Source organism: Oryctolagus cuniculus, chromosome 10 (genome assembly GCF_964237555.1).
Source record: "Oryctolagus cuniculus chromosome 10, mOryCun1.1, whole genome shotgun sequence".
Lineage (NCBI taxonomy): Eukaryota > Metazoa > Chordata > Mammalia > Lagomorpha > Leporidae > Oryctolagus > Oryctolagus cuniculus.
In genome coordinates, this window is record NC_091441.1 from 35302597 (window position 1) to 35326628 (window position 24032).

At 35.5% G+C, this 24032-nt stretch overlaps 1 protein-coding gene across 3 annotated transcripts in view; it reads right to left on the reverse strand.

Moving 5' to 3' along the window:
- Nucleotides 1–24032, reverse strand: part of PIK3C3 (phosphatidylinositol 3-kinase catalytic subunit type 3) — a 151804-nt gene that overhangs the window by 40952 nt on the left and 86820 nt on the right. For all 3 annotated transcript variants that reach the window (XM_008261249.4, XM_070049904.1, XM_070049905.1), the window contains 6 exons: nucleotides 21598–21729; nucleotides 19458–19586; nucleotides 18809–18878; nucleotides 15847–15911; nucleotides 13838–13922; nucleotides 8094–8168 (listed from right to left, as the gene is read on the reverse strand). In XM_008261249.4, the coding sequence (XP_008259471.1) occupies nucleotides 8094–8168; nucleotides 13838–13922; nucleotides 15847–15911; nucleotides 18809–18878; nucleotides 19458–19586; nucleotides 21598–21729 (556 nt within the window). The remainder of the gene's footprint in view (nucleotides 1–8093; nucleotides 8169–13837; nucleotides 13923–15846; nucleotides 15912–18808; nucleotides 18879–19457; nucleotides 19587–21597; nucleotides 21730–24032) is intronic.

Here is a 24032-nt window from a genome sequence, read left to right on the forward strand (position 1 = left end):
GTCTAACTCATCTGTCAAATAAATAAAAAATAAACTATTGAATGGTAAAAATTTTTTTAAACTCTCATTTTATCTAGTAATTAAATGTGGCAAATCTCAAGACTGTACTCATTCTGTTTTTCATACCAATTTACTTCCCTTCTCCTTGACTATCTATCAATGTCCCCCATATCCAAACTCTCTTTTCTAGAAGATTCCAGTTAATTTCCAACTCCCGAAAAAATTCCCCTGACACTCTCCAGTGAATTTCCTACTGGCTATCATTGTTTTGTATATAATCTGACTTTTTACTATTTTCCCACAGATTTATTTTTTTGTGGATATATCTTTCCTGTTTCCCTAAGTCAAAATCTAGAAACAACAAAAGGTGTCATGCAACTATATTATTATAATGAAACCTCTATTTATTTCTGGAATTAAAAGATGGCTATCTACACTCTAGCTGCTCCTAGTTCTTGTTATTTAAACCTTTATATATATACTTGGTCAGAGTTATTTTCACTTAAAGTTAAAAGAGTGGTAAATAATAGTATGCCAATAGGTAACATAAATGTTTAGACAAGAAACATTTTCAGCAACCATAAGTGTGGATAAAAATGACAAGAAAAATCTTAGTTCATTTATTCATTTGAAAAATATTTACTGGAAGCATATTAAATGTGTTAAGACTTCCTGATTTCCTTTCCTACATACCAAAGAAAATAAGCAAGCAAATTAGGAAAGCAAAGGTGCGATTTTACATTTTATAGTTTACTTAATATACTAAATAACTTAAACATAAATAGCTGAAGAGCACCACCATCTGAATGGTAACCAAGTTCTATGTAAGAACATTATATATTGAACATGATATATTATAATGTGAGAAAAAAATAAAATTGAGCACAGACCTCCAAAAGCCAGCAAGTATTCAAGAGGAACACCTACTGAGATGGGTCTGAGGGGTATCCCCACAGAGCTACAAATCTCATTCTCCAGGGCAATTTGACTTAGGTGATGTCAAATTTTCTTATCAATAATTACATTCCTAGTCTATCTCCAGAAATGTACTTCTAAAAACTGATCAGTAGTCTTCTTTCTACATATCCTATCTCTGATGATGCCTGTAAGCAATCATATGCTTAGAGAAATAAGCCGCTGCATACCCAAAATCCACCATTTGGGGCCAAGCCAATGGTGTGTTCAGTATTTATGATAAATGAAAATGTACTGTCATAGAATACACAAATCCTGATGAGAATCTGACTACTTTGGAATATTTCCCAAGATTCATGAAGAATGCATTTTTGTGTCTGCTGGGACTAGGGTCATTCATATTCTGCCTTGAATAAACCTTGTATTAACTTCTTTACAGACTATTTCTATTAACAAAAAAGTAGTTTTATTTTTGAAATATCAAATAAACATGTTGTGTTTCTGAAACATCAAGTTTTACCTAAAAAATTCAGAGGACAATATTAAATCAATAACCAAATAGACTGTTCCTTTTGTAATCTCTCACAATTTATTAAAATAATCAGCACTCAACAGAGAATTTAAAAAAAAAGTAACTTAAAGGAATATGGATTTTATGGTGAGAAAGGGAACTTCTAAAATATATTAATTATTTCTAATATTATGAGTCAAAATAACTATATAAACCAAAAATGTACAATGTAATACTTTATCCATTTTAGTATTTTTTTCGTGCTAGTACCATTGGTTGAACTCTGCAATTAACACACAATTACTCTTAGGTGTTTAAATTTTAATTGAAAAGTGATCTCTGTTAGGAATTTGGAAAACATTATGCTGAGTGAAATAAGCCAATCCCAAAGGGACAAATACCACTTGTTCTCCTTGATAGGTGACAACTAACTGAGCACCAAAAAGGAAACCTGTTAGAGTGAAATGAATACTATGAGAAAAGGTGACTTGATCAGCCCTCACCCTGACTGTTGATGAGCAACTTAATATGTTATCCCTCTTAGTATTTCTTTTGTTTGTTCTACTTAATACTTTTGGTTGAATACTGTAATCAATACACAATTCTTCTTAAGTGCTGAAACTTAACTGAAAAGTGATCGCTGTTAAATATAAGAGTGGGAATAATAGAGGGAAGAGATGTGCAATTCAGGACATGCTCAAGCTGACTTACCTCAAATGGCAGAGTTAGAAATATAGCAGGGGATTCCAATTCAATCCCATCAAGGTGGCATGTACCAATGCCATCTCACTAGTCCCAGTGATCAATTTCTGTTCACAATTGATCATAATGATAGGACTAAGAACCAAAGGGATCACATAAACAAGAATAGTGTCTGCAAATACTAGCTGATAGAATCAAAAAGGGAGAGAATGATCCAACATGGGAAGTGAGATACACAGCAGACCCATAGAATGGCAGATGTCCTAAACAGCAATCTGGCCTCAGGATCAGCCCTTAAGGCATGCGGATCTGGCTGAAAAGCCCATGAGAGTATTTCAGGCATGGAAAGCCAAAAAAAAAAAAAAAAAAAAAAAAAAAAAAACCCTAAATGAAAGATCTCTGTGAGTGAGATCCCAGTGGAAAGAAGAAGAAGGAGGTACCTTTCTCTGAAGGGAGGAGAGAACCTCCACTTTGACCATGGCCTTGTCTAAATATGATCAGAGTCAGTGAATTAAGGGGCCTCCATAGCCTTGGCAGCTCATGACAAGGGCCTAGGGTGATTACTGATGCCATAAACAAGAGTGTCAAATTGTTAAGTCAACAACAGGAGTCACTGTGCACTTACTCCTCATGTAGGATCTTTGTCCTTAGTGTGCTGTACATTGAGATTTAATGCTATAACTAGTACTCAAACAGTATTTTTCACTTTATGTTTCTATGTGGGAGCAAACTGTTGAAATCTTTACTTAATGTATGCTTAACTGATCTTCTGTATACAAAGAGAATCAAAAATGAATCTTGATGTGAATGGAAGGGGAGAGAGAGTGGGAAAGGGGAGGGTTGCGGGTGGGAGGTACGTTATGGGGGGAAGCCATTGTAATCCATAAGCTGTACTTTGGAAATTTATATTCATTAAATAAAAGATAAAAAAATTAAAAAAATAAAATAAAAATAAATAAATAAATAAACCAAAAATGGAAGGTATTCTCATCTCATGGTTCTAAACCAAATAAAATGTACTAGCCCTTCAGGAATGTTTACTAGCACCAAGCAAAATTCTACCATATTATGCTAATCACTCTTCACAAAACCACCAGGAGAAAAGTACTATCATCAGTTATACATTACAAAGAAGATATGGACTCACCAAATATGAAGTAGCTTACTTACATTTACTTAATTCTGACCTCAGAACCAGCAATATTAGCAAATCTGCCAGCTTGTTCCTCATAACTTAAAAAATATTAATCATTTTCACATAAATTTAAATAATGATATACTCCAGGGTAGGAGAAATATTGAAAAAAAAGGTCCAATTAGGGTAAGTGTAAGAATGCAATTTTTTTCTTTAAGCTTTCTGAAAAAGGATTCAAAACATACTACCCTGAAATTGCCAAGACAGGAAAAAAAAAAAAAAAAAGCCACTATTTCTGTCCCAAATGGACAAGTCGAGATTAAAGAAAACATCCCCAGGACCTACAACAAACTTTCCATTCAGTAAAGACATCCAGCTTGTTATTTCATTTGTGAATATTCATTAGTTATTTACATATAAATTTTATACACTAATCCTATTATTAAGTCTGTATAACACGAGGAACAAACAAGTTTTTCAGCTTCACTGGGTTTTTTTCTCCCCATCAAATTTTTAAAAGTAAAATTTAAAAAAACCCTTTTTCTAAAGAATTAGGATAAACTCAAACCAAGCTTGAGTCCTGCTGCCCCAAGGACATCAATTCTGAAATATACTTTTTTCAATCCTTCACCATAGTTTAAATTTTGTAACTTCTTGGCCAAAATATGCAATTTTAATGCATTAATATGTGAAAGAGCTATCACCTCAAATTTGCTTCAAGAAAACAATGCTACAATTGACCACAAGGCAATATACTGACAAAGGGATTTGCATACTTTCAATTTTACAGTGAACACACAGCGCCATCTGCTGCACAAGCTTTGGAAACATCAACCAAACAAGAAGTATCCAAAAATCAAATAAGGTGTTGGGGGGAAAAGTGAAGAAGAGGGGAATCCACTATTGAGATTCACATTTTTTTCACTTTATCATTATTACCTCTGAATAGATTTTTTAAATTTTGTATATGCAGCAAATCATTTTCTTTCACACACGTCTACAGTTCTTAGCTGGATCCCTTTTTGTCTCACTTCTCTTGATAGTGTGGAATAGCTGTGAGGGGCAAATCCCCAAAGACAACAGCAAAATGAAATCTCTAGTCCACCACTCATAACAGGAACTGGACATCAATGATACAGGGGAACTTTGGATACTATTCAAAACTACTTTCATTCAAAGCAGAGTCATAGTGTAAACCTGCCCATACTAGCAAATGAGAACAGAAGACAACAATGGGAAAAATGGGAAAAGCATTAGTACATCTATTAAAAACTGTTCTACCAGCTGTCGAGGGATGAGACACGAAGTGAATCTCAGGTTCCCAGTTTTTAATAAGTTACAAAATCAGTACTGAAGGTATAATGGATGATGAAATATACAATGGAAAATGATAAATAATATTCAGGCATTTTCAAGAAAAAGCACAAAAGTACATTTTGTACAATACACCACATTCAAAATTTACTTTGTCTAAACTGTATGAAATTTACAATGTATAATATCATTTTTAATGACATAAATTTATTTATACTGACTTTCTATATGCAGTTCTATGCACAAAATACTACTTTCCATCCTCCTTCCTTTCTTTTTGTTATTTTAATTTTTGCAATAACTTACTTTCAATTTACTTTTTAGTCACAGGCTTAATCCTCCACTAAATGAAGAATTCAACAATATAAAGTAGAAAGACCACTATTCCACAGTAGTATAGACAAGGGCTATATAATTAATATCATTTGAAACTATTCTGAAATAGGGACTATCAGTAAAAGATGACAAAAGCCAAAAAAACCCTTTTAAATAATACACATTTTTAGAAGATGAAGAATGTATTATACTTCTATGTGTCTTAAAATGATTAGTTTTTTCTTAGATAATTTTGATGCAATCTAAACCTGAAATTTTGAAAACATTTTCCTAGTAAGAAAGACTTAAAATTCTAATTGACTCATGCAACTAGATGAAATAATTGCAAAGCAGTTAAGAAAAAAAACTTTTTAAAATTTTCCAGGTTTTTATTTATTTAAAAGGCAGAACAATAGAGAGAGAGAGAGAGAGAGAGAGAGAGAGAGAGAGAGAAATCTTCCACCAGCCGGTACACTCTCCAAATGCCCATAATAGCCAAGGGCTGAGTCAGGTTGAAGCCTGGAGTCTGGAATTCAATCTGGTCTCCTATGTGGGTAGCAGGGACCCAAGTACTTGAGCCATCACCTGCTGCCTGGTAGATTATACATTAGCAACAAGTGAGATCAGAAGCAGAGATGGGACTTGATATCAGGTACTCTGATATGGGATTCAGACGACTTAAATATTGCACCAAATGCACTTCTCTGAATTTCAGTATTAAAAGAAAATGAATGTGCCTCCTATCTAGAACATTTTAAGGTAAGCTTTTGTTTTTTAAAAGTTTGGAGCACCCTCTAGTGGAAAAACTGGTAACAAGCTTCTGTTACTGAAGTTTTACAAATCAACTTCCATTAAACAAGTAACAGATCTGGGCCAATAAAATACATTATGTAGACTCCACTTTCTAGATCTCATTCCTAAATAACACATCCCTCCATCAATATATAGAGATGAACAAGCTCTTCTCAAAGTCCAGCAGAAAGTGCTCTGCTACATTATCAGATAAACTTTTTATTAATTTAAAAGGAAGAGATGCTAGGATCCAGGAGTACAATATAATACCAGTGTAATGCTAATCTATACATTAGAGAATTCCATTGAGGTTATAAAGTGATTATAATCTGGAAACAAATGGAATCACTTTGGTAGCTGATTTTAATTAAAAAACAACACATGAAAACATCTTCCAAAAAACAATTCTCTCTACACACATCATAAAGTTTTATAAATATTCTTGACTGAATTAGTCAAGGACCTCCATGATAGCTTGATTATAATCCTTTGAAGTTGATTATTAAAGAGAGGGACTGGCCTGACATACCAAATCAATCACAGATGATTTTTCACATGCAGTAACTTAAAATGACTCTATGGAATTTCAAAGTATGTGAATAGGTTTATTATATTAAAAGCTAGTCTATACTTGATGTATTATGTTTTTATCCAACGGACTAACTTAAAGAGTAAGATGAAAATCTATTTTCTGCAAAAGGATAGCCTAGAGAGTAAAAGTCTAAACAGAAAAGCAGAGATGTTTATTCATTCATTAATTAAAAACTGACTTACTGAAACTCTAGCTAGGTTTTGTTCCAGCTCTGGAGGTATAGTGTTAACCTGGATTAACAAGGTTGCTGTTCTCCTGTCACTTACATCCTTAGTAGAATAAGATGAGGATAAGGAGTCACCAAGTTCCATGGGGGTAGAATCCTGTCTTTTCTGTTTACTTTGATATTTCCAGTATCTAGCAGATGTTTAATACATACTCTTAAAATTAAACAAAAAGATAACTTCATCTAGCAAAAAAGCACTCTAAAGAAAACAAGGGTAATAAATAGAGTAATACAGAACAAAGCACATTTGCTAGACAGTTAGAAAGGACTTTTCTAAGGCGATACCATAAGAAAATGGACATATAAGCAGCTTTTAAGTCATTAAATGAAACAGAAAGAGGAAAGAATAATGGCGCCTGCCTGAGGCAGAAGCATATTGATACTCAGAAGATAGTTGGAGGGGGAGCCATGACAAGGTCACAGTAAAGAGTTGAGATTGTACTGTAATTGTGTAGGGAAGCTTCAAATGGTGTGAAACAGGAAAAACGAAGATAGCAGTCAACCACATGAACTATTCTGGAAGTACAGAATAGATGAGATTTGCTACTAAGTTCAACACCTGAGATGAGGACAAGAGCAGTACTAAAAATAACTTCCAGGACCAGAGGATGAACGACTATCTAGATGATGTTGTTGTTTACTGAAATGACAAAATGATGTAAGGAGGGGATTTTAGGCAAGAGGAAGAGGAAGGAAGATAACCTTTACAACTAGCCAAAAATAGGCAGGATTCAAGTAAACAACCGGGCATTTTATTTTTTTAAAGATTTACTGATGTAGTTGAAAGTCAGAGTTACAGAGAGGTAGAGGCAGAGAAAGAGACATCTCGCATCTGCTGGTTCATCCCCCAAATAGCTACACTGGCTGGAGTTGGGCTGATCCAAATCCAGAAGCCAGGAGTTTCTTTCAGGTCTCCCATGTGGGTACAGGGGCCCAAAAACTTGGACCATATTCTGCTGCTTTCCCGGGAGCATTAATAGGGAGCTGGATCAGAAGTAGAGCAGCTGGGACTCAAACCAGCCCCCATATATGATGCCGGTACTTCTGATGGCAGCTTTACCAGCTTCACCACAGCATTGACCCCAGCAACTGGGAATTTTAATTTGAATTTAATGAAATGGATTGAGGTACAGAGCTATAAATTTGGAAGTTTTCAGCATAGAGACGACACTTAAAGACATGAGACTAAACAGTTATCAGGGAGGATGATAAGAACAATTGTTCCATGGAATTACAAAGGGAAAAAGAAAAACAATTAAAGATAGATGAGTTAAGCATAGTTTGATAAGAAAAAGAATTTTCCAATATTTTTCTTACCAGAGCTACAGAATTTCAAACTGCATACATTATGAGCTTTCCACCAAAAAAGGGAATTTGAAATACCGAAGCAAAAGCTAGATGACTATCTGTAGAATTACTACTAAAGTGTTGTTACAAAGGATGAAGATTTTCTAAATATCCTTCTGCCTGGCGTTTAAAGGACAGTTAAGACTCTGTTCTATCTTCACTTATGCAATTTATTTTGCTAATAAGATTACAGATAAAAATCACCAAACTCTCAAATGCATGTACAATAACAATTATTTGTTACCTGTTTTTGTCAGCAAAAGGTTATCCAGGTGTCTGTCTCCAACTCCAAGTATATATGTAATCACACAATATCCAGCTGCCGTAATAGAAGAAAAAAAAAAAACATGAAAAACACATACAAAGCAGGTTACATATTCCCTGGAATATAAAAGCAGTTTGTGCTACTTCAGTCTCAATGTGCTTTCTATTGTTTCTGAATTCTCACTTGAATTTTGAATTTGTAATCTTCTTTCTAGAAGATTTTTGTAATTTTGTAATTTGTAATCTTCTCTCTAGAGAGTCTATCACCTGAAACTCAAAAGAAATCAGTATCTGCACAGAAACAAAATCTTTAAAATTGGGTCCAATTAAAAGCTATTTGTATCAAAAGTTATATTAGTTGTCAGGAATAATAACCTATGCCTACCATTTATCATTTCAAATTGAACATCAGTTAAAAATGACATTGAAAAACAATTATCTACAGAAATATACATAAAGTTTACTGATACTCATCCCTTATCCCATAACTGTGTCATCCACAAGAATACAGAAATAAATGCAGGACTTAAAAAAGAATTTGAGGCCGGCACCACGGCTCACTAGGCTAATCCTCCGCCTTGTGGCACCGGCACACCGGGTTCTAGTCCCGGTCGGGGTGCCAGATTCTGTCCCGGTTGCCCCTCTTCCAGGCCAGCTCTCTGCTGTGGCCAGGGAATGCAGTGGAGGATGGCCCAAGTGCTTGGGCCCTGCACCCCATGGGAGACCAGGATAAGTACCTGGCTCCTGCCATCGGATCAGCGTGGTGCGCCGGCCGCGGCGGCCATTGGAGGGTGAACCAACGGCAAAGAAAGACCTGTCTCTCTCTCTCTCTCTCACTGTCCACTCTCTGCCTGTCAAAAAAAAAAAAAAAAAGAATCTGTACAGAAACAATCTTGACGTTGTCAGCAGTAGGCAAGTCAAATACATTTTATTTTGCTGAATGGTAAAGATATTATGTAGTTTGTACAATCATCTTCTAAAGTATTAATAAAATTCCTATGATCAAGGCTACAGATGAATTATTGGGTCCAATTTATTTTAATCTTTCTCTTGTAAAGAAAAAGTCTGGAAACCTCCCATTTATTAAAACAAATTATTGTAGCCTATTTTTTCCCATTATTTCTAATCCTCCCACTAGTAACCTGACAGGTAGAACAACTTGCAAACACTCAAATATATGACAGTATTTATATAAAACATGCTAATTTCATCCCATATGTAACAATAAAACTGGACTGTTAATGGACAAATTGAGCCTCATAAAATTCAATAAATATTAAGGTTCATTTGACTCAGGTTCTGAAGGCCATTTCAGAAGTCAAAAAATGATTTAAGCAATAGTATCATCACTGGACAAGTTATTAATTGTTAATTAATAAGCAAAGTTACAATATACCGAGGCTGGGGTACTAGAAAGGCATATTAAATTCATTATCTCTAACCCTTTTAATGAAGCCAGTTAAGTATTGTAACACTGCCTCAAATGACTAAACTCATGCTCCAGGAATTATCAGAATGTCCAACGAAGGTTACTGGCCTCAGCTGTGTGTCCACCAAATATAGTTGCCTGGAGAACACTGTGAAATAGAGTGCTGACTCAGCAGGGAGGTTAGCTCTTCAAACCTCTTACCTCTTCTCCTTCTTGGCTAGGCTGCAAACATGATCACTGCAGTTGTGGCAGTGATTTGGGACCACAAGCAAAAGGCCAAGAGAATCAGACAGATCTCCTGTTGGTTTTAACCTCCTTAAACAGTTTAAACATAGTAATCCTTTACATCTATCTGGTCCTGGTACAGAAACAAAAAATACTCTGAATGTATTTAAATCACTATAGATATATTATGTTAATTGCAGCTGAGTACAACTGCTATCACATTTAGTAGTCCTCTGGGGGGACTTGAAGAGTACCTACATGAAGGAGAGCAATCTGAACTTGAAGGCAGAATCTGCTTCCCCTCTGTTCAGGTAAAGTTTATTGTCTTAAGCACTACCATGGCAAGGTTGACTAGTTACAATAAAGACCGCCTATAGTGAAAAGCTAAAATATTTACCATCTGCAAAGTCTTGGGAAAAAAACCTTTGATTAATGTATTATTATACATGAATAATAATTATATAAAAATTATTCGATTATCAACAAGATCCACAATCTGACTATGTCACTATCAACTGGGAGCTTGTTAAACAGGTAAACTATTAAGCCTCACCTCAGCACAACTGAAACAGAATTTCCTAGTGGCAATGGCCACAAGGTCATCTTGAAAAAAAAAATTATTTTATTTATTTGAAAGAGTTATTGAGAGAGAGGGAGAGACAGAAAGAGATCTTCCATTTGCTGGTTCACTCCCCAACTGGCCACAACAGCCAAGACAGGAACAGGAACTTCTTCCAGGTCTCCCAGGTCGGTGCAGGGGACAGGCACTTAGGCCATCTTCTACTGCCGTTCCCAAGCCACTAGCAGAGAGCTGAATGGGAAATGGAGCAGTTGGACTAGAACCAGTGGAGTTGCAGTCAGTGGCTTTACCCACAAGCCATGGCGCAGGCCCCTTCCTAATAATCTTTAAGATCTTGTGATGGGCTTGTGGTGCTGTGGTGTAGTGGGTAAAGTAACCACCTGCAGTGCTGGCATGCTGGCTGCTCCGCTTTGGAACTAGATCCCTGCTAATGAAGCTGGGAAAGCAGCTGGTGGCCCAAGTGCTTGAGCCCCTGGATCCACTTGGGAAACCAGGATGAAACTCCTGGCTCCTGTGAACCAATGGATGGAAGATCTCTGTAACTCTGCCTTTTATCAAATAAATACCAAAGTTTGGGAAGCCTGATCTAGTATTTGAATTACATTAAGAATCACCTGAGAATCTTCTTAAAAATGCAGATTCAGATTAAAACATCAGGGGCATGGCCTGAGATTCCATAACATAAACAGGCCCAGGTGAAGCCAAAGCTGAGGGTCCATGGATTGTACCTTGAGAGTACTTCTCTAAAACAGTTGCAAAGTATGCAATTCCACAGATACTAAAGGCTCCGCATTGCAAAACTAAGTGACTTACTGAAGGACTATAAATTTATTATTTAAAAAGAGGCATTTAATACACTGAGAACACATTAAAACTCAGTATACTAGTTCAATGTGACTCATTATGTGTGAAAAGCATAAAATTACTGACACTATGCACATGAAGAGACTTGAAAATTCTACTGCTTCAAAAAAGAGCAAGATTGTGTATCAATGCAGCTGAATTGTTAGAAAGACTTATTCTTATTTGCGCTTTTTATAAATTTCAAGCAGTATCATTTTATCAGTATTAACTTCTTTTGAGTTGTTTATCCCTACAAAGTACTTATTTAAATGTTCAACAGCAGTTTTAAAGATTTATTTAGTTATTTGAAAGGCAGAGTTAGAGAGAGCACTTTCATCTGCTGATTCACTTACAAGTGGCTGAAACAGTGAGGGCTGGGCCAAAAATATCTTGAAATACATGAACTTTTATGGAGCACTCTTGTATATGGTTAAATTTAATGGCAGAGTTGATCATTTAGAGTGTTTCAATAATTTAAAATGTCAATTCTTGAAGGGTACTTTAGCCTAAGATTTCATATCCTGAAGACAAATTGGAGGCAATATCAGAAATGTTTAGGAGATTAACAAATTTCATAATGATCAGAGATGGCCTAGCATGGACTTATTAGAAAAATTTTAGAGAAAATGAAGTTATTCTTTAATTACACAATGGAAATTCTATACCTGTCCAACAATATTTGTCAAAGAATATCATTAGTTTTTTGACCCCATGTGACATACACAACATCTTGCAATTGGCTTTAAAACAACTATAAGTAAAATACAAAGAAAAATAGATCATTAAATAATATAATTTCCCTTTACATATGCGAATGAAGATATGTCTGCAAGAATAATCAATAATCCCACATTTATTTGTAAGATACAGACCTGATACACAAACGTTGTTTGATGTGGAAAAGATGTTACCACACTATTTCCAATTTCTTAATTTATACCCTGCCAAAAATCTAAAATACTGTCTTCTAAACTGAAAGTTACACAAAGATCTTCATGATAATCTACAACATTCATATTCTGGTTCAAAGGAACCAGAATTCTCTAACGAAAAATTCAAATAATAACCGTCATTCTCTAACATTACCGACACTGCTACCAAACTTACAGAAACACAATAGATTATTTTATAACACAGCAAGACATATTGAAAACAGAGGTATTCAACACAAGGAAAAGCCCTGCCATCCATGAAGCTAATGGATGAATAAGTGCGTAATGTAGGAAAAAGAGAAGAGCAAGATCTAATTTGAATTTAACTGTCTAACACGTCTGATAATTTAAACTGCTATTTTTTCCACATGAAAACACCATTCATACTTTCATTAGCTCTTGGGGAAAACTGGATCATTATGTAAAAGATATTATGCTATGAAATTAAGCATATACCTACTACATACTACTTTGAAAATTTTACCAAATTAGCAGGATTTTTCAAATTTCAGTGAATATTTAGAGTAGTTGTATATATGTGTTTCAAAAGGAAAGTTTAAGCATTCCTTTATTTAACAGATGTATGACCTAAAAAAGCTTATAGTAACTATTCTGAAAGCTATGCAAAACATCAAAAGATAATTATTTTAGGGCATGCAAAATACCTCATGTAATTACTTGTAATTACTGAAAACTAGGTGTACTGGAGTAAAGATGGTCACACATTCTTTGATATCTTTTTCAGTCAGAAGTTTGACTACATCCTGTACCTTTGAATCCAGGAATGCTCTATGACTTCTGTGACCAAGAAAATGTGACGTAAGTGATAGAATAACAGTTTCTCAGTCCAGGCTGTCAGAAAACAACTTTTTCTACTTCCTGTCTTTTAGAAAATTTGCACTCAGAAATCCAAGCCACAGAGAAGCCATGTACAGGCTAGTTAATTGACCTGCCTAGCGAAAAGGCAGTATACATCGTCAGTCATGTGAGTGACTCGTGTCATAGTCAGTCAATTTACTAAGTCACAGAAAACACAGACTTGTAAGTCTGAGAAAAAAGTAAAAGAAAAACAAAATGGGAGAAAGGAAGACAGGCTGGAGGAAAACAGACAAGCAATGTGAGAGAAACAGAGTAAGAGCCAGAGGCAAACACCTCTTCAAACCTTAAGTGTTCTTTAGTCTTTAAAATATACTGACTTGTGACTGTTTTTTACAGGATTGTTGGGAAGAACAAAAACTACTGTATAAAAGAAAGAAATTTCTAAACCATAAAATAATATGGAAGCTTAAATATAGATGTTAAATGTCTAGAAAGTCCTATCTTGCTCCCTGTACCAGGCTTTGCTTGTGTAAGCATATGTATAAATATGGACATAAACCTAAATACCACATTTATAAAACAGATATATTATATACCAAGCAGAGCTCAATTTCACTCTCAATGCCTTTTTAATCTTTCCTTAATCGAGATAACTTGTAATTATGAAATATTAAGCGATTTTAAAGATATATTAAAGACTAAAATGAATGTATACCATGTCACCACCATAATGTCAAAGAATTAATGATTTTATCAACAATCTTGAATCTTTTTCTCTTTTTATAATAGAGCTTTTAAATTTTAACATCTTCTAAATGCAGATAAATATAGCAGTATCAGGATAATTTGCTTTTTCATTAAAACACATGAATGGAACATAAGCCTGGAAAACTTACCACAGCTTTTAACGTAAGTGTCCATGACCTCAGCACTTATCCCGTTGGGCCCATTCTCACTTGGTGCATATTTTCTAAAAAAGTTCTGAAAACATATTAATTATATATGTAACAATTCAATACAAATAAATTCTGTGCTTTGGAAGTGTCTAGTGTAAAGCTTTTAGTCAAAACAAGAGAGATGTTGAATGAACTAAAGAATCACAGGAGTACAAGAAATACACTACAATGGACAAAGAGCCTGGAAACTGCAGGAAAAAAAAGTATATCTAATGTGTAGTGTTCTTCAAGTTTCACATTATCAACTAGATTAATTCCTTTGTTTTGTTTTTGTTTTGTTTTTTTTTTTTTTTTTGACAGGCAGAGTGGACAGTGAGAGAGAGAGACAGAGAGAAAGGTCTTCCTTTGCCGTTGGTTCACCCTCCAATGGCTGCCGCGGCCGGCGCGCTGCGGCCGGCGCACCGCGCTGATCCGATGGCAGGAGCCAGGAGCCAGGTGCTTTTCCTGGTCTCCCATGGGGTGCAGGGCCCAAGCACCTGGGCCATCCTCCACTGCACTCCCGGGTCACAGCAGAGAGCTGGCCTGGAAGAGGGGCAACCGGGACAGAATCCGGCGCCCCAACCGGGACTAGAACCCGGTGTGCCGGCGCCGCTAGGCGGAGGATTAGCCTAGTGAGCCGCGGCGCCGGCCTAGATTAATTCCTTTATATTGAAATATTAGAGGCAAACACACAGCCTATATTTCAAAGTGTAACTAATATACTATTTAAGTTTATTCTGTGTTTTCAAAATTTTGAACACCTTGTGTGTTTGACAAATAATCTATATTTAGATTAGAAACAAAGAACTCCTATAAATTGGTTAAGAAAAATACAAGAAAACCCAACAAGAACATGGGTAAAAGATATAAACAAGCACTTCACAGAAACAACAATTAGACTATCTATACATTCTTAATGCTTGAGCTTCCATTCACTGAAATGGAAATTAAAACTGCATTGAAATAGCAAGAGTTAGAAGTTTGACAATATCAAGATTAGGAAAAGAAGTATAGCAACAAGAAACACAAGGGGAGCAACTATTTTGGAAAACAATTTTAATTATCACATAAAACTGAAGATAATAATACCCCATGACATAGCTAAACGATTTTACAGATTAGACACAGGGCAAAGAATGATTATTGTCTAGTTGTCTAATTATAGAACATAATTAATAATATTATTTAGCAGTGACTTCAATTAGAACCTGGGTAAGGGTTTTATATACATTTCATGACATCTTCAGAACAGCTTGAGGATAGGCACTACTAATTATTACCCAAACTTTATGGATGTAAAAACTATGGCTTGAAAGGCATGTTAAGTGTTCCTAGGCCACTGAAAGGTTTCATTTGCTAGAAGGAGTCACAGATGCAACATTTGATTGTATCAAAACTAAGATATATTACAGTGGAAGGATACACAACAGAATCAGCATGGAAAATACATGCAGGGAAAGTCTGAATAAATTTATGCATACATCTCCTAGTTCACTGTCTCTCCTCTACGGAGACTCACTCAGCATGCTACCTCTTCCAATATGGAGTAGAAAAAAGCTAGTAGTAATACAAGTTCAACTGTACAAAAGCACAATAAAAATATATTACTGTAGCACTATTCTGAATAACTAAAATTAGAAAATAATCAGAATGTTCAGCAATTAATGGTTAAGTTATAGTATTTCTACACATTGAAATATAATGCAACATAAGATCTAGCACATTTTTAATTTGTTCACAACTAATTCCTGGTCCCTTATGCATCATACACTGTTCCAGAAACCTCATTAGCAACTACCCATGTGTGAACATGTGAAAATTTTCAACAATATTTACTTCTGATGAAAGAAAAAAAGTGAAAAAGATGATGATAAAAGGCATCTTTCAATTTCACTTCCATGTACTCTTTACAAAGACTGACTTTTCTATAAGAAAATAAATTGTAAAAGTCTTTAAAATTGACACTGTACCTGAATGCTTCCTTCTGTATCAAGAACTTCAGCAACAGGAACTGACTGGATAAACTGCATGAAGCCTAACACAGAAATGTTTGTGCATCATTAAACACAGTTACCGGTTAAGCAATAAAAACAAAAGTTCTCCTAAGAATGAATAACCTTAATCTTTAAATGGACACACTTCATATCTGAACAACTTTAAAAAGTCTATGAAGACTATGTTAAGTTTATATTGACATTTATATCATGGTAACTATAAGGAAACTTTATTTTTCAATTAGGCTACTTTATATTTCTTTAGCCTATTTTCTAGCTATTTACTACAGTAAAAACATACAAAGTAATGGAGTAAGCTTCTTAAACACAGCATCAAATGTTTTTTCCTTCTATAGTTTTATAACACTTGCCAATTAAAAATATCCCAAACTGAAAATCACACTACAGAATCTGAAACGGTGGAATACAATCACCTGAATCTACAACTATATGTACGCCCACTGGCTTCTTTTGTCTACTCAATCTTCTCGTATTTCCAGGAAATTATATGAAGGGGACATATATCAAAAGAAGAGGAAGGAGACAGTAAGCAAGAAAATATGAATCAGAAAAAGGATTTTTTCTGGCAAATCTGAGAACAACACAAGCATAAAAGAAATGTATGAAAAACTTGAAGAAAACAATATTTCAGGATCACATACAATCATGACTTGGTTTTGGTAAGCCTTGCATTGTAACAAGTCACACGCAAATTAGGAGATTTCATATCACTTCAGAGTAAAAATGTTGCATTTTTACATTACAAACACAGAATAGTCTGCATTAATTAACAGGTATTTGTTTTCCTCATAAGCTGCACAAACTTTACCAAGTAAGCAAAAATAGGTGCTAGACCCTGCTTCCACAGATATTAAAGTCTACATGTTTTATTGGGATACATACTATGAATGTAAGGGGGGGGTCTTAAAGGGGGGTCTGAAAAGCACAGAGACCTTGGTTACACTAGGAACCAAAGGACATCTGACACTCAATATATTTTCACAGATAATAAAGTTAATAGTTAAAAACATGGAAGAAAGGATGAATCAGATAATTGCTAATCATGTGTTCTTTGTCCTAAGAGCAAAAGAAAGCTAGCAACCAAATTTATAAAAATATTAAAAAAACATATTTACTGTTTTGAAAAACACCATACTGGGAGCTAACACTGTGGCATAGTGGGTAAAGCCACTGCCTGCAGTACCAGCATCCCATATGGGTGCTAGCTTGAGACCTGGCTGCTCCACTTCCAGTCCAGCTCTCTGCTATGGCCTGGGAAAGCAGCAGAAGATGGCCCAAGTCCTTGGGCTTCTGCACCCATGTGGAAGACCCAGAAGAGGCTCCTGGCTTCGGACTGGCGCAGCCCCAGCCATTGCAGCCAATTGGAGATTGAATCAGCGGATAGAAGACCTACCTACCTCTCCCCCTTCCCTCATTTTCTCTCTATATAATACACCAATAATTAAAAAAAAAAACCATACTGGGGGAAGACATCTGGCCTAGCAGTTTCTTGGTAACATCCAGATTCCGAATCAGAGTGCTGGGTTCAACTGCAGCTCTACTCTTCATTCCAGCTTCCTGCTGCCATAGACTCTGGGAGGCAGCAGGTGAGGGCTTCAGTAATTGGGTCCCTACCTCTGACTAAGTTCTCCTGCCTCCTACTTCAACGTGGTCCAACATTGAGCATTTGGCGATTTAACCAACGGATGGAAGCTCTTTCTATTAAGTAAATAAATAACAAACAAAGTGTGTGTGTGTGTGTGTGTGTGTGTGTGTGTGTGTGTGTGTGTGTTTAGATCATTTGGGAGGAAAACTAGAACAGTAATTAAACCAACAAAAAGATTTTGGAGGGACCAGGAAAAGGCTGAAAACCTGAAATTTGTCTCTGCAAAGTAACTACAGATATGAAGCCAATTTAGGTAAGTTAGTCAACCTCACAAAGACTCAGATGCTAGATATATATTATATATACACACATACATAGATACTTCAAAAAAATGTGTGGGCAAAAGTAATGTAAATTTACATGTAATGTAAATTGAGGGGCCGGCACTGTGGCATAGCAGGTAAAGCTGCCGCCTGTAGTGCCGGCCTCCCATATGGGTGCCAGTTCAAGTTCCGGCTGCTCCACTTCCCATCCAGCTCTCTGCTGTGGCCTGGGAAGGCAGTAGAAGATGGCCCAAGTCCTTGGGCCCCTGCACCCACATGGGAGACTCGGAAGAAGCTCCTGGCTCCTGGCTCCTGGCTTTCGATTGCCTCAGCTCCGGCTGTTGCAGCCATTTGGGGAGTGAACCAGCGAATGGGAGACCTCTTTCTCTGTCTCTCTCTCTGCCTCTCCTTCTCTCTCTGCGTAACTGTGACTTTCAAGTAAAATAAATAAATATTTAAAAAAAAGAAATTGAGTTTATTTTGGTGCAAATTTTTTTTTGAAATTCATGTATTTTTCTTCATAGTACACATTTTCCAGGAAGTTTCTGAAAATCGCTAAAACAAAATTTAAAAAAAATAAATTGACATCATCATTTGCTGAACTGTGTTTATCAGCAGAGGAAAGTGGAAAAGATTTCTGTGTCACAATAATGCTCAAAAGAATGATTCAGAACATAATACCATGCAAGAACTGTAACTACTTTGAACCACTATGAACTGTAACCACTTTGAATGCCTAAAAGTACATCATAAAGGTGTTAATTTTTATTCCAAATATGGTGTTTTATGATATTAGGAGTAGGAAGGACAGAAGGAACGGTGGGCATACAAGAAGAAAGGGAAAGAAGAAGGAAGGGAGATGAAAGAACAGAAATGAGGGAGAGAGGTCAACCCAACCAGTTTTCAGTGCTACACATATGTTCAATCTCTAACATTCTTAAGAATTTTCAATTAAAAGGAAAAGTGCAATCAATGGGGTAAAAAAAATCATGATGTAAAATAAACTTACCATGTTTTGTGCTAGTGGCTAATACTTTATATGGTGTCAGTTTCAAATCCAAATTTTCTTTCCGTAATAGCTTTTGATCAAAAGGTAAAATGCATTAGGCAAATGTAAATATCACCAAGAAAAACTTTTATGCACAAATATTATATCAGTAATGTAATACAGATTAGGAGGTAAACTTAAATTAAACTAAACTGTTTAACTTTGGTCATAAAATAAACTTATTAAGCACAGACATGACAGCATGACAAATTTTTTAACTTTTCTAAATATCTATCAGCAGTATTCAATAAGGTTCTCCCTATGATTTATGCAGTCCTTCCTGGATATAGAATACTTTAGAAATCTAAATAAAGGGAATGAGGACAAAGATGTTCCATTAAAAGCCAAAGACAGAATAGGATTAGAAAAGCAAAGATTTAACAACTTACTAGAAATAACTAAATCTGACACTTAGAGAACTTAATTTTCAAAGAAATTTTTATGGAGCAAGTACAGTGTCACATTCATCACAAGAGTCATTGTAAAGTATTAAAAAATTAACTACATTTGTTTTAGATTAAGTGGAGATTGTGACAAGTACAATTTTCTCTGTAAATAGCACATGTACTAAACCATACATGTGCTGCATCCAATATAAGGCTATCTTTACCTTATCCATAAGTGAAATGATTTGAAGAATAAGTTGATCTTGGCGTAAATCATCTCCATGCTTAAATATAACTGGATATTTGCCTCCATCTTCTGTCTTAAAGAACAACTGTGCAGGCATCAGGGCACTCTGTAAAATAAAAATATTGTTTTCAAAACTGCATGTAAAATAATGCCTGAAGATTCACTACACACAGAAGGAAATGCTGAGAAATAAGTTAAACCACAAAATGGTAAACAAGACCTAAAGAAATAAGGTGTTTGCTGATATATTAGGGTACTTTGGAAAATAACGAACCAACAATCACTCTAAAGATTACATAGTGGTAAAATGCATAAACTCTGAAATAAGTTATGCATATGAATCCAGATTCTGCCAGTAACCAGTGGGATGACCCTGTTCATAATCTTCTTTGTTTTCCTCATCTGTAAAACAAAGATAACACATTCTTTGCAGAGTTGCCAAGGCAATCAGACATCAGACATATCAAGGGCCTGGTGTCATGCCTGATGCAAAACAGATATTTTATATTTGTGTTCCATTATTATTGTTACAAATTGCGATATACTAAGTAAATAAGGTGATACCAGGAAGCATAAAAATGTATCAGATGAAACATGAAGAGGTCTGGCTTTAATGGGAATTTTATCAGTAGGCTTGTGGTTTCGATATTCAAATCCCTCATTTATAAAATGAAGGAAGACTCAAGTATTTATATATATATATATATATATATATATATATATATATATATATATATATTTCGGAATAAAATAGAAAGATTCCCTAAAATCCTTTCCTTATTTACATGAAAATTTTATATCAGATTTTTTTAAGCATTTATTAACTTATCTGAAATGCAGAATGTGAAGGAGAGAAGAAGCAGTGTGAGAGAAACCTTTCATCTACTGGTTCACTCTCCAAATGCTGGTGACATTTGGGGATAGACCAGGCCAAAACCATGAGCTGGAAATTCCATCCAGGCTCCCACATGGGTGGCAGGGACTCAGGTACTTGAGCCATCATCTGGTTTCTCCCAAACTCATTAACAGAAAGCTGGGTCAGAAAGTGGAATTCTGTCCCTCTGGTTTGGGATAAGGGCATGCTACGCTGCAGCATCCTTAGCCTATACCACCAGATAAATGTTTAAATCCACAAAAAATAAAGAAACCAAATCCTCTTTAGAAAGGGAGAATCACACAGAATCACACATAAATTGTCATACTGACACCACTACTTTAGAGATAAGTGGTCTGTGTGACAGAGGTAGGGAGGTAGGCAAGGAAGGAGAGAGGGAGGAAGGAAGAGAGAGATACAGAGAAAGAAAAGAGAGGGAAACAGACTGAGACACTATTGCTGTTGATCACTGAAAGGAAATTACATCAAATGTAATCAGAGGAACAGATACCACATTCAGGTATGCTGTTTTTATTTTTTTAAAGAAGGTTAATTGGAGTCTTATCCAACCATCTGAACTTATGAAGTGAATGTATAACAAAATCCTTACAATTTATCTTTTACAAATTATCTTGCACAGAGGCTCTGATGAACAATTTTCTTGAAAGAATTAAATACTTCTAAACCCCAGAGGTATAAAATATTTTACATACTTCATTAAATAAATGTAATGGCAACACAAAAACATCAAAATAATTGATAAATGAAAGACACTGTTTTTTTGCATCTGGCATTTATTGAATCAGAATTAGAAATATACCCTGAGGGGTCAGCGTTCTGTCGAAGCAGACCTGCAATGCCAGCATCCCATATGGGCACTAGTTCAAGTTCTGGCTACTTGGCTTCTGATCCAGCTCCTTGATAATGTGCCTGCAAAAGCAGTGAAAGGCAGCCCAAGTACCTGGGCTCCTGTCACCCACGTAAGAGACCCAGATGAAGCTCTTGGCTGCTGGCTTTGGCCTGGTCTAGGCAGGCTGGGAGTTACAGCCATTTGGGAAGTGAACCAGCAGATGAAGGATCTCTCTCTCTGTCTCTCCCTCTCTCTCTTTCAAATAAATACACCTTAAAAAATAAATATATAAGAAAAAATATTTCCTTAAAATAATCATTTTGAAAGACAGTGTCTGTGTTCTAGTCTTAAACTAGAATCCAATCATATACATTAAAGATCCATCAAAATTACCTTAAATAGTGTAGCTGTCTCAGGGATTATCCCTCTAATTTTCACCTGGGGTTCTAAAGGCAACGGGATAAGTTCCACATCTGACAAATTCATCTTTTCGTTATCTCCAAGCAATGCCTGTAGTCTCTCATTCTAGGAGAACAAATCAGAAAGCATTAGTTAGGCTAGAATGGAAAAAAAAGTCTTTAAAACGCACAGTAAACACATAAGACCTGATTCTATTAATTTGACAATATTTGCAAAGCATCATAAAAGTATATGAATACTAACATAAAGGAGAGAGTATGAAAATAAAGCAATCACTTATAAATAATTCAGTGATAGCAGCAACAGGCTTAAAAAAAAATCCCTTGACTAAGAAACCCAGACTTTCAAAAGAAGGGCACAGAATACATTTCATTCATGGCAGCAGAGGAACAATCAGGAATATATTCAAGTTAAACTTAAAGATTCAGTTTCTGTTTCCCTAGGGTCTGTGAAGCCACAGAAAGAAACTGTAATTTCGTTTGAAGCTTAATTTTGCATGACCAAATATTAAGTGAGAATTTCTTTATGGTGGCCGAGTGCATTTTTGGGGTTTAAAAAGGGAAATTTAATTCACTTGGTGGAACTTGAACCCTATCATCTCTTTCAATAAGTCTGTTTGATCTAACTTTTCCTAAGATATCATCATTCATTTTCTTCAGCTCTTATACATATTACATGGAACCAAGTTAACAGTAACTGGAAAATTCAAATCATGGTGAAACATCTAAGTCATTTTCCAACATCTATGGTGTTTAGAAGAAGGTCTTCATTCAATTTCAAAGGAGCAATCTGTTTCTTGAGAAACCTGTAAAGTCTTGAATCTTTTTAACAGATGAGCTTGTTTGTTAGAAGGGAAAAACTTGACTTGTCAATCTCAGTGACATAAAGTGCTTCAATCATAACGTTAACAGAAAAATATATGCATCAAAAAACACAACTCTGGAATCAGTGACAAACAGAAGTTCAAAGTATAAAATTAATAAGTTCCTTCAAAAACATTCCAAGTCTCCTTCTGAATTACGAAAAATTCAAGCTAAAATCAACTGAAAACTAGCATGAATTGCTATATACTATCTTAAAAAAATCAATAAATCTAGTCCTTTAACTAAATGGATGGTCAGATATACTGATGTGAAATCATGTCAATCATTCAAGTTATTCTAACTTAACCAATTCCTAGTTGATATGCTGAGAAATGATAAAATAACCACCAAGTAGTTAATGAGAAAAGGGTGAGAAATCCAGTCACTTTTCAACACCTTCTACCACTATATGCTCTAGGGTCTTATTCACCATTACTTCTCATCTTGATTACTGCAGTAGCTGACTGAGGGATCTTACTCTCTTCAATCTTTGCCCCCTGTAGTCTCTATCAAAAGCATCTAGAGTGCTGCTGCTAAAATGCAGATCACACTGCTCTCGGCTCAGGCCATCCAATAGCTTTTGCAGTGCTTCAAAGTGCTGAAAATGGCCTACAAGGACACATACCATTTACATAGGCACTTCAAAAAAATCATGGGGAATTATAAGATGTTATTTTTGTTCAAGAAATTTTGAAATTTATACATAGTTTTTAAGTAATATACATTTTTCATCAACTTTTTGAAGACCTCTCATATTTACCAATGATCTCTCTCCTCATCTCCTACTACTGTACCTCCATCCCTTAAGCACAAACACACTCTGGGCTTCTTCCTATTTTTCAAACATTCCATACATAGCTCAGGGACTTTGCACTAGCAGTCCCTCTGGCTGAAATAATCTCTTCTAGAAAGGTAGTTTGCTCCCTTACCAGCTTAAGAACAAGTACTCAGAGTGGCCTTCACCAATCATGAAATTGAGAAGTGAACTGCCATACTACTTGATGTAAGCACTCTCTTTACCCATTGCTGCTTTGTTTTTCTCCATAGCAAGCAATGTTTTCCAGCACCCTCTATATTTTACTCAAATATAATGTGTTCTCTTTTCTCCAACATCAATGTAAGCACCATAGGGAAGAGATTTTTATAGTCCCCCAGAGTCTAAAAAGGCGTTAAGCGCTCATTAGGCATGCCATACATATTTCTTGTTCATAGAATAAATGAGTAATATTCCTTTAAAAAAATCCCATAATGAAAAGAGATAACTCATAGCATTAAAAAGAAAATGTTTTAAAATTGTTTAAAATTGTTTTAAAACGTTTATGGAAAAAGCATTTTTATTAGAACTCAAATACCTAGATTCAGAGACTTCTAAAATAATTTTTCTGAGAGCCAGTGATACAGCATAGTGGGTCAGGCTGCCACCTATGACGCCAGCATCCCATATGGGTGCTGGTTTGAAACCTGGCTGCTCCCCTTACAACCCAGCCCCTTGCTTATGTGCCTGAGAAGGTGTGGAGGATGGCCCAGGTGCTTGGGTCCCTCTAT